This window comes from Bison bison, unplaced genomic scaffold (assembly GCF_000754665.1).
Source record: "Bison bison bison isolate TAMUID 2011002044 unplaced genomic scaffold, Bison_UMD1.0 scf7180017863702, whole genome shotgun sequence".
Lineage (NCBI taxonomy): Eukaryota > Metazoa > Chordata > Mammalia > Artiodactyla > Bovidae > Bison > Bison bison.
In genome coordinates this window covers 3,554,559-3,565,387 of record NW_011494274.1, presented here as the reverse complement: position 1 = coordinate 3,565,387, position 10,829 = coordinate 3,554,559, and the positions used below count along the sequence as shown (strand labels likewise).

General features: G+C 39.7%; 1 protein-coding gene across 5 annotated transcripts in view; it reads left to right on the top strand.

The window, feature by feature from the left end:
• ESRP1 (epithelial splicing regulatory protein 1) overlaps nt 1-8,972 on the top strand; it is a 58,393-nt gene extending 49,421 nt beyond the window's left edge. For all 5 annotated transcript variants that reach the window (XM_010833497.1, XM_010833493.1, XM_010833496.1 and 2 more), the window contains one exon: nt 7,475-8,972. Coding sequence is in view for 2 of the 5 variants with exons in the window: in XM_010833494.1 (XP_010831796.1) it covers nt 7,475-7,501 (27 nt within the window). In the remaining 3 variants the exon portion in view is untranslated. The remainder of the gene's footprint in view (nt 1-7,474) is intronic.
• Nucleotides 8,973-10,829: the final 1,857 nt, after the last annotated feature.

Here is a 10,829-nt window from a genome sequence, read left to right as displayed (position 1 = left end):
AAAGCATCAATTCTTCAGTGTTCAGCTTTCTTCACAGTCCAACTCTAACATCCATACATGACCACTGGAAAAACCATAGCCTTGACTAGACGGACCTTTGTTGGCAAAGTAATGTCTCTGCTTTTGAATATGCTATCTAGGTTGATCATAACTTTCCTTCCAAGGAGTAAGCGTCTTTTAACTTCATGGCTGCAGTCACCATCTGCAGTGATTTTGGAGCCCAAAAAAATAAAGTCTGACACTGTTTCCACTGTTTCCCCATCTATTTGCCATGAAGTGATGGGATCAGATGCCATGATCTTCATTTTCTAAATGTTGAGCTTTAAGCCAACTTTTTCACTCTCCTCTTTTACTTTCATCAAGAAGCTTTTTAGTTCCTCTTCACTTTCTGCCATAAGGGTGGTGTCATCTGCATATCTGAGGTTATTGATATTTCTCCCAGCAATCTTGATTCCAGCTTGTGCTTCTTCCAGCCCAGCATTTCTCATGATGTACTCTGCATATAAGTTAAATTAACCTTCCCTTAAAAAATATTAACATTGTGTGTGAATCTCCTTAAAAGAGCTAGTTATAAGGAAGGACATGGTCAGGAATTAGTGCGGCTTCTTTCGTTTTTTTTTTTGTTTTTTTTTAATTGGGTTACTGAAATTGGTTTGTTGGCATGTCATTTTCAAATTTTTTGGTAACCATTTTCATGGCCAAGGACTATGTGGGCTTCAATCACATGGATTCTAAATTAGAAAAAAATGTTGTCATTGCAGTGTTGTGTTTGAGAAAATGACAGTTGGGGGTCTTAGTCTATCACTCTGAAGTTGTAGAAGCCCCAGTTCTGGATTGGAAGTGTTGATTCTCTGCCATTTTCAGTGAGGTTTCAAGATGCTGTCAAAGGGCCCACATCCATGGTAATGTGAATGAATTTTCTGGTCCACAGCCCAGCGCACTGCGTTTTCTAGCACACGGCGATGAGAGCACTTCAGGTGTTCTTTGTTCATCTCCCTGATGCTGCCTGTGAACTTGACCAGCATACTGTGCACAAAGTACGTGTTTTGAATAAGGAATGCCTAGAATTGGGGAATTCTCTGGTCGTCTAATGGTTAGGGCTTGACACTTGCACTGCCAGAACCCAAATTCGATCCCTGATCAGGGAGCTAGATCCCAGAAGCCTCACGACCAGAAAAAAACTGACTAGAAGTGCGACGTTTTGAAATATCCTAAATTGACTATGACCATTACTCAGTACCTCTAATTCTATCCTGCTGCTGCTAAGTCACTTCAGTCGTGTCCGACTCTGTGCGACCCCACAGACGGCAGCCCACCAGGCTCCCTTGTCCCCGGGATTCTCCAGGCAAGAACACTGGAGTGGGTTGCCATTTCCTTCTCCAAATTCTATCCTAACGTTTGTATATTTGGGGTCATGGTAGGATAACAAATCAGGTCCTTTGTTAAAGTCCAGGCTTTTGCATTTAACATCAGATTAATCTGCCTTTATATTGAGGATTTTTAAAAACTCACATGGAGTACTGTATGAAATACTTGGCATAAGTTATCTCATTCAATTATATCAACAACCTTGGGAAGTAAGGATCATAAAAGTATTTGTGCTCCTTGTAAAGAATTTGAAACATATAGACAGTTACAAGGAAATCAGTAATCATCCCACCATCTAGAAATAGCTACAGTGAATGATTCTTTTCAAATTCTTTTTTTATATGCCCTCTAGGAATTTTGAACCTGTTTCTTTCCCCTTAACCTTTTACTGTGACTGTATATTTGTATATTTTTCTCCTCATCCACATGCATATTAAATTCATTATCAATATTCATCTTTGACACCAATAGAGTGGCTTGTGCTCTGAGAGCACTTTTATATCTGCAGTCTCACTGGAGTTTCAGCACAGCCCTGTGAGGGCTCAGGACATGTACCTTGGCCCCATGTGTCAGAGGAGATGAAATCCAGAGGGATTAGACGATTTTCACAAGTCGTACAACTAGTGACCAAGCTGATCAAAGACCCACAGCTCCAGCTTCACTCTTGGTGCTCTGGGCAAATGAGAGCACAGCAGTAAGTGTTCGCGTTGAACTGAACAGTGATGCAGAAGGTCTACATCCTAATTCCTGGAACCCGTGTCTTTTGCCTTACCTCCCAAAAGATGTAATTAAGGATCTCGAGAGGAGGAGTTTATTTTGGATTACCTGGGTGGACCCTGAGCGCGATTATAAGAAAGAGACGGACAGAGATCAGGTAGACACGTGAGAGAGGACGTGGAGGTATAGCTACGAGAGATTACAATCAGGCGGGTGCGAGGCGCGGAACACCTGTAGCCAGCAGAACTTGGAAGAGGCCAAAAGTAGATTTTTTCCTGCACCCTACCCTCTGGAGGGTGTGCGGCCTGGCTGACACCTTCATTTCTGACCTCTGGCCTCCAGAATTGTTAAGAATAAATTTCCCCTTGTTTTAAGTAACCAGTTTGTAGTAATTTGTTACAGTAGCCACAGGAAACTAGTATGTTGCTGTAAAAATTCACTGAAAGAACAATGTCACTGCTGGTTATAGAATCAGATAAAGGTAACCAAAGCCCATGGTGAGGCCTGGTAAAGAAGTCACACTGTCTGTCTTTTCCAGTAGCCTTGTCATCTCAAAGGAGCCTGTATTTGCAGACTGCCCCCCAAAAGATAATGCCTGCTTTTTTGGTCCTAGGAAACCCCTAAGGACAGCTCACAGGCTATTGAAGATGCCCAAGGGGCACTTCAGAGAAGGAGGTTGTGATGACTGGCTGGAAAAATGCCTCCTCACATGGCCAGAGTTCTTGTCGCCCCAACTTTCACTGTGAGCTTCAAGTCTCACACTCTTAGGATCTCAAAGGGCAGGGTCAGCTCATAAATTTAAATTTGTCAACAAGTGCTCCCTAACTATATTTACAACTACATTTTGCATACATAAGGAGATGATAATTCTTTAGAGGGGACAGTTCCCTTCTCTGTAAAAATTGGGGAAAAAAATAACTTCTACATATGTAACATTTTTGGGTGTTAAGAATCAGGTGGATTAATGAGTATAAAGTTACACAAACTAAGGTTCTTTCTGTATACAAGTACCTATTTTGTTGCTATGATCACAATAATCATTACAGGGGCAGACTACTATCTACATTGCAGACTTATTCAGGTTTTACTAGTGTTTTCGTTAATGTCCTTTTACTACTCCAGGATCCAGTCTAAGATTTCACATTTAGTTGGTTGTCTCTTTGGTGTCCTCTGGCCTGTATTAGTGTCCCAGTCTTAGGTTGTTTTCTTGGCCTTGACAGTTCTGCTTTATACTGCTCTTGAAGTCTTGTGGGCTGTTCTTTAGTTGGATTTAATTTTTTCTTGTGGTTAGACTGGGGTAGTAGGTGTTAAGACAGAGTACATGGAAGTGAAGATCCCTCCCATGAAGTTTCATGGCGACCTCCCTGCTGGTATCAATTTTAATCTCTTGGCAAATGGCTTCATCCATTCAGGCTGTCTTAACACAATTCTGTGGACTTGGCTGGCTTATAAATGACAAACGTTTAGTCTCTCACAGGGTTCTGAAAGCTGGAAAGTCCAAGATTAAGTGCTTCTAGTTTCCTTGTGTGTGTGTGTGTGTGTGTGAAAAGTTTTGTCTGTATACAAGGTATTTTTGGAAGCTCTTGTAATACATTAAGCCTGGTATTGTCACAGCACCTAAGTTCTATGGAAAACAAAACAAAACAAATCTCAGTGTAGCTCTCATTTGAATAGGTGTGTTTTTTCTCTTTTTTTGGCTACACTGGGTCTTTGTTGCTGTACTTGGGCTTTCTCTGGTTGCAGTGATTAGAGGCTACTTTCCAGACTTCACGTTTCGGTGGCTTCCCTTGTGCTGAGCACAGGCTCCGTGCGCTCGGGCCTCAGCAGTTGCAATGGCAATCCCAGCAGTAGGGGCTGGCGGGCGGTAGCTGTGGCACATGGGCTTAGTCGCCCTGCAGCGTGTGGGATCTTCTGCAGCAGGGATCGAACCTGCGTCTCCTGCTTTACCTGGTGAATTCTTAACCATGGGGCCTCCAGGAAGTCCTGAAGGGTAGTTTTTTTATTTTTGGTCTCTTAAATATATAGTTTGGATTACTTTGTGGATTGAAAAAAAAGTTGTTTTTTTCTTTTGCATCAATATAGTGGCTGATATTTTAGTTTCTGGCCCAAAAATTCAAGATATCTTTTGAATAAAAAGAGCAGCTTTGAAAATTGGACAAAACTTCTCTCTTCCTCCTCCAACTAGGATTATAAAAATGGGCCAGAATGACAAATATTGATTCTTTTGACTCAACTGACAAACAGCCTTTCTTTGATTAAAGAATTTGAGTTACGGGTTTTATTTTATCTTAAAGGAAGAAGAAACTGTTCTTCTGTCCTAATAAAAGATCCCAACTATGAATTATACTTTTCAGAAGAGAGATGTCAAAATTACTGGGAGGAAATGAAATATTACAACTACACACAGTCCCCTACATACGAACAAGTTCTGTTCCGAGAGTACTTTTTTTTAAGTCCAGTTTGTTAGTAAGTCCAACAAAGTTAGCCTAGATACCCAACTAACACAGTTAGCTATATAGTACGGTACTGTAATAGGCTTATAGTGCTTTTCACACAAATAATACATAAAAAACAAACATGAGAAATAAAACATTTTCTGTCTTACCATACAGTGCCTTGAAAAGTACAGCAGTACAGTAGGGCAGCTGGCACACAGGCTGGCGTGGAGTGAGCAGACAAGGGCAGCTACTGACCAGAGGAGGGACGGGAGGTGGGGCAGCCGAAGGACTGGCAGCAATAGGAGACGTAGGGCAAGCTGCAGCTTCCCTCGTACACCTGACGCTGATGGCACAGGATCTGGTTCTTTGCTGGATTAGCTTCTGTCTACCCTGTTGAAAAAAAACGATCCAGCGACGTCTGGCTACTAGCTGTTTTTTCTGGTCATAGATGACACAGTAGCGCTGGATTGCATTCTGAATGGCTGCTGCAAACTCCTGCTGTGCCTCAAAGACTAACGGTGCCTCCTCAAATAAACAAAATCCCCTCGCCACCTTCTGCGTCGTGAATCTCTTCAGTTCTCTGTTTACTTCTTCCCTCTTTTCTCTCTTTGTCCTTTCTCTGGGCTTCCAGTGCCATCAGGTCTCTAACACACGTTTGCAAATTTGAAAGTTTGCAATTTGAAGGTTCTTACGTAGGGGACTCAGTGTAATCAGAGTTACAGGCATTTTTTTCTTTTTAAGGGATGTAGGATCATTCCATAGGACATGACACCAGTTGGTGAAACCAAATATCTTAAAAGAATTCTTTGTAAATGTACATAGAACTTTTAATGACAACTTAGTGCAAAATACAGCATTATATGTTTTGACGCAGATCTTACTAGAAAGGAAAGACAAATATGCAGTTGTACCTTAAAAATTGTCTTTCCATAAGAGTATTTGCTTTTCTGCAGCTATAGAGGAATATGAAACATTTTCTCCTTATCCGTCTGAGATTTTCTTTTGTTGTTGTTGTTGTTGACAGCTAGGAATCTACAGTTGCATTGCTAAATTCTAAAATTCCATTGGATACCATGGGGATTAAAAGGCAGGTCTGAGAAAGTTAAGCTTTTAATTTTTTCAGAACTTGTCCACATTTTCACAAAACATGAAGGTATAACTTTCAGCATCTACAGTGATTTCCTACTGGAATACTAGTAGTCTGGGCTGAGAATGAGGAAGGTGAATTCATTGACTCTGATAACAGACAGGTCCATAGTTGACCAACTTGGCTGCATCCAAGGCCTCTCTCAGCCCAGCTCTCTGTGCCACACTTGCAGCAAATCATGGCTGGCCACCATTCCATTGCCGAGTCCAGAGGAAGCCAGGGCTTAAGTGTCACTGGCCTCACCTTAAGTCCCTCTCTGAAACCATTGTGGCCAAGGACACACAGGACTCTAATGGGCTATATCTGGGTCACTTGTTGGGCTCAGTGGTAAAGTTGCCTCTTTATGGCCTTGAGATTGGGGGCGGGGCAGTCATTTAAGGAAAATCAGGTGCTATGGCCAAAAGATAGACAAAATAGATATTGGACAACAGTAATAATGTCGGGTCATTGATAGAGATTTTCATATCCAAATTTAGTATCCAAAGAGCAGGTTTCAATGCATAGTATTTTAAAGCTAAGTGCTAAATTATGGTCCCTTTGAAAACCACATTTAAAAATGAATTCTAACAAAGAAACAAAAGTTTCTCTATTCTTAAGAGTACCTGAATCTAAATCTGTATTCCAGTTTTGAAATCTTTTTTTTTTTTTTTTGGTCTATATGCTGAGTCTTAGTTGTGGCACACAGGATTTTGATTTTCATTGCAGTGTGCAAACTCCTAATTGTGGCATGTGGGACCTGGTTCCCTGACCAGGGATCGAACCCGGGGCCCTCTGCATTGGGAGCACAGTCTTAGCCACTGGACTACCACGGAAGTCCCAGAATCTGCTTTTAAAACAAATCTAGGATTAACCACAATTACAAATTGGCCATATGAACAGAACTAAACTCTGAAGAACTGTATTTCTATCTTTATTTCTGTTTCTCATTTACATGTGAAAGTATACACATGCCTAGTTAGTTTTCATTTTAAAGATTGTGTGTGGGATATAAGTAAATAGCACAGAAGAACCAATTTGCATTCATATTCTAGATCTTCCAATTATTGGCTTAATTGCTCTGTGCCTCAGGTTTCCCATCTGTAAAATGGGGATGACATGGCAATATAATAGGGTGGTTGTAAGGATGAAATAGTCCACATAAAGGTGGTTTTTATAGATTAGTCACTGACATATAGAACTTTTTTGCTACAGTGTCATTATTTAGTGCTTTTTTTTTTCTTTCTTTTAGCCACACCATTTGGCATGTGTGGTTAATTCTCCCACCAGCTATGAAACTGTGCCCCCTGCTTTGAAAGCATGGAGTCTTAACCACTGGACCACCAGGGGAGTCCCCTCTCGGTGCTTCTTACTGATACAAATATTCTTGTTTGAATTTTTTTGGAAATTTCTTACATTAGAATTTAATATCAAATTTTTGTCTTAATGGCTCGATTTATTTAAAAAATATTATTGAACCTCCACTATCACTAAAATGCTCGGATAACCTGGGGACCCAGAATAAGGAATGAAGAGAATAGTCTCCTCACAAAAGATTTAAGTGGGGAGGTAAAAACACACATTATTCCATGCATGATAATATGGCTAGGGTATTGTAGAAATGCCAGTTATCACATAAACTTCACTTGTCAGCAGTGTATTCCCTGAGAATTTGCTGTGTAAATACCAATTATGTCTGTGTAAAATAAAAATTTGGAATCCTTTTAAGACTTTTAGACCTTTTAGAATTCAGAATCTTTTTTACGGCAACTAAGAATTGTAAAATTGAGAGACTATAATTTTTTCTTTTGTTCTTTTTTTTTTTCAGTGTTTGAAAGATGTATGGGGATCTTGAAACCTTCAGACATAAGACAACTTCCAGCAACTTCAGGAGAAGTTTGTCTACACTCAGGCTGCAGTATTTTCAGCAAACATCATTGGACGGTGGGCGAATGCCCTATCTTTTGGTGGAATGAAAAATTTGAGCCAGTGAAGCCAAATTCTCATTGCAAGCAGCATGCTTGGCTCCTTGCTCACTGCAAACAGGCATTTAAAATGTGAATTTGAAATCGGGTGTCTCCACTACTACCAGCTAATATGGCATCATAGGTGTTTCTTAAGTTTTAAGTCTTGGGGGAAAAAATACTCCACTGACATCTGCCATCTCCACCAGGAACTCTTTTATGGAAGCTCCATTTTTGTGTGTTCCCACTCTTCTTCCCATCTTCTGCACAATCATGTGCTCTTCTGAAGTAAGAATAAGGTCTTGGAGTATGTAAGTCCCAGACTTACAGCAAGAAATGGCTCTTGGCCATCACAATGTCTTACAGTTAAAAGCCACCAAAAACTATTTTTAAAACACCTTGGAAAAGTGAGAAGAAATGGCACACCCATCACAAAACATACATAGTTTAAAAGTTGCATTTTTTTTCTCAGTGGGTATCAGTTGTAAATAAAAATGAACTAGGGGCCAAAATATAAAACCAAAAATGAAGCAGCTATGTGTAGTTATTAATTTCTAGTTTGAACTGTAACTGAATACTGTGGCTTCGTATGTATTATTTTATACTGTACTTTTCCCATTATTGATGATTCAGACTTTAATAAGAAATTCCATAGTTTTTAATATCACAAATGAGAATATTTGAACAATGTATTCTAGAAAGCAATATACTAACTGAAGTGAATGCTTGTATATAATAAGATAGCCTTAATCCTTTTTCTCTAATGCCTTAACTGTCGAATAATTAAAACTTTTAAAAAGCCTAGGGTTATAGTCAGCATGCTAGACTGAGAGGTGAACACTGATGTGATGAGAACAGGTGCTGCTGTCGGTGTGTGGCACTGTGGTTTAGCTGTGTTTATGCTCCAGAAGTGCAATAGTAGACACTAGCTACGTAGTACTGCTGCCTCGTGTAACTCCAAAGAGAAAAACCGAATTTGATTAACTGAGTGCACATGTTCCTTTAAGTTCCTCTTAATGTCCTTAGCTTGAATGCAATGCCATACAGATTTATGTGGCTGCTATTTTTATTTACTTTGCATTATTTTGATTAATACCTTAAATGGAAAGCCAAACAGTCCCTCTTCACTGACCAGTAATGTCCATTTAACTGCAGTAGGAAAAATAAGAAAAACCATGTTGTGTGAAAATTGGTGATAACTGGCACTTAAGATCATAAAAATAGTTCTTTATACTTGGCTGCCTTAAGATGCTGTTTGCCCAGAGCTCTGAAAGACTTTAAGATAGGCAGTAATACTACAATACTACTGAATTTTTGTAGAATTGTTACATTTGATAATAAAACTTGCCTGTTTAATCTCAATGTTTGCATTCTGTTTTGTAATTAGAAGAGTTAAGGGTAACAGATGAAGGGTGTGGTGGGTAAAGCCATCTTTTCCTGAGGTGGTAGGATATTTCCTTAAGTTACTGTGAGTGTTTGTAGGTGTGCTCTGTCGTGTCTGATTCTTTGCGACCCCATGAACTGTAGCCCGCCAGGCTCCTCTGTCATGGAATTTTCCAGGGAAGAATACTGGATTGGGTCGCTATTTCCTTTTCCAGGGGATCCTCCTGACCCGGGAATCGAACCTGCATATCCCGTACTTCCTGCATTACAGGCAGATTATTTATTGCTAAAACACAGGGGAAGCTATCAATGATTAATGCACTCCAGATACAGATTAAACAACCAGGCTTAGAGTATAAATCATTGAGACTTTGCTCCAAAAATTCTTAAAACTGTAGTCATACTTATTAATATGTGGTCCTTGTATCTTATTATTAGAACTCTGTTTGCTTGATAATTTGAAAACTTATTGGAGCCACATAAGACATTTCTTAAAAGCCATATAATAAAAGCTAGAACTCTAGTGTTTCTGAACCCCACATACTTCTTTATTCCAATTTCTCTATCTGCTAATTCTGAGTTCTCCAATATTCTCTCTAATCCAAATTTTATCCATTTTTTAGGAACTAGGTTAAGACTTCCACCATTTTAGAGTTACATATATTGACCATATCATAATTCGATGTATATACTCTTTATGGAGTTCAATTCCAGATCTAGTACATTTTTACACACATAATCTTGTTAAGTACTCATCAAGTGAAGTTTAATTCAACTGGGACACTTCTGCAATCTCGGTCCTTGCCGACATCATTTATAAGAATGAAGCAATTGCTTTCAGGTTTGTGCTTCAGCTTTGAGTCTGTGAAGAGGGAGCAGAGCCCTCTGGGCAATCTAAGGTTCTGCTCCAGCTTCCTGTACCTTTATGTCTCTGGTAGGCATTTAATGTCCAGGCTATTCCTTGCCTTAAAGAAAAACAGGTTGCCTGGGCTAAGGAGATAGCTATTTACCTCCTTGAAATAGGACCTCATATAATTGCTCCTAAGGCAGAAAAAGAACATAGGTGATGGTATGAGATTAATAAAGGCTGGTGGGAAAGAATTGAGAATAGAGAGTATATAAAAAAAAATCTTAAAGTCCGTCTCATAGGTTTATAGTTGGTTACATAATTTCTCTTCCTCTCCCTGCTTCCCCCAGCTCTGGGGAAAATGTTTTTAACATATACAAAAATAGAATGATGGCCACCAAGCCTCTATCCAGTTTCAACAATTACAAACTCAAAGCCAATCTTGCCTACAGATGGATTATATTATCAATTGTAAAATCTATTACATATAGGATTATATGTAGTTATATTGTTCAGTCACTACGTTGTGTCTGACTGCGATCCCATGAACTGCAGCATGCCAGGCTTCTCTGACCTTCATTATCTCCCTGAGTGCTCAGACTCATGTCTATTGAGTCAGTGAGGCCATTCAACCATCTCGTCCTCTGTAGCTTCCTTCTCTCCCTCAATCTTTCCCAGTGTCAGGGTTTTTTCTAATGTGTCAGCTCTTCGCATCAGGTGGCCAAAGTATTGGAGCTTCAGCATCCGTCCTTCCAATGAATATTCAGAGTTGATCTCCTTTAGGATTGACTGATTTGATCTTGCTGTCCAAGGGACTCTCAAGAGTCTTCTCCAGCACCACAGATTGAAAGCATCAGTTCTTTGGCACACAGCCTTCTTTATGGTCCAACTCTCACATCCATACATGACTTGAAAAAAACCATAGCTTTGACTATTCAGACCTTTGTCGGCAAACTGGTATCTACTTTTTAATACTGTCTAGGTTTGTC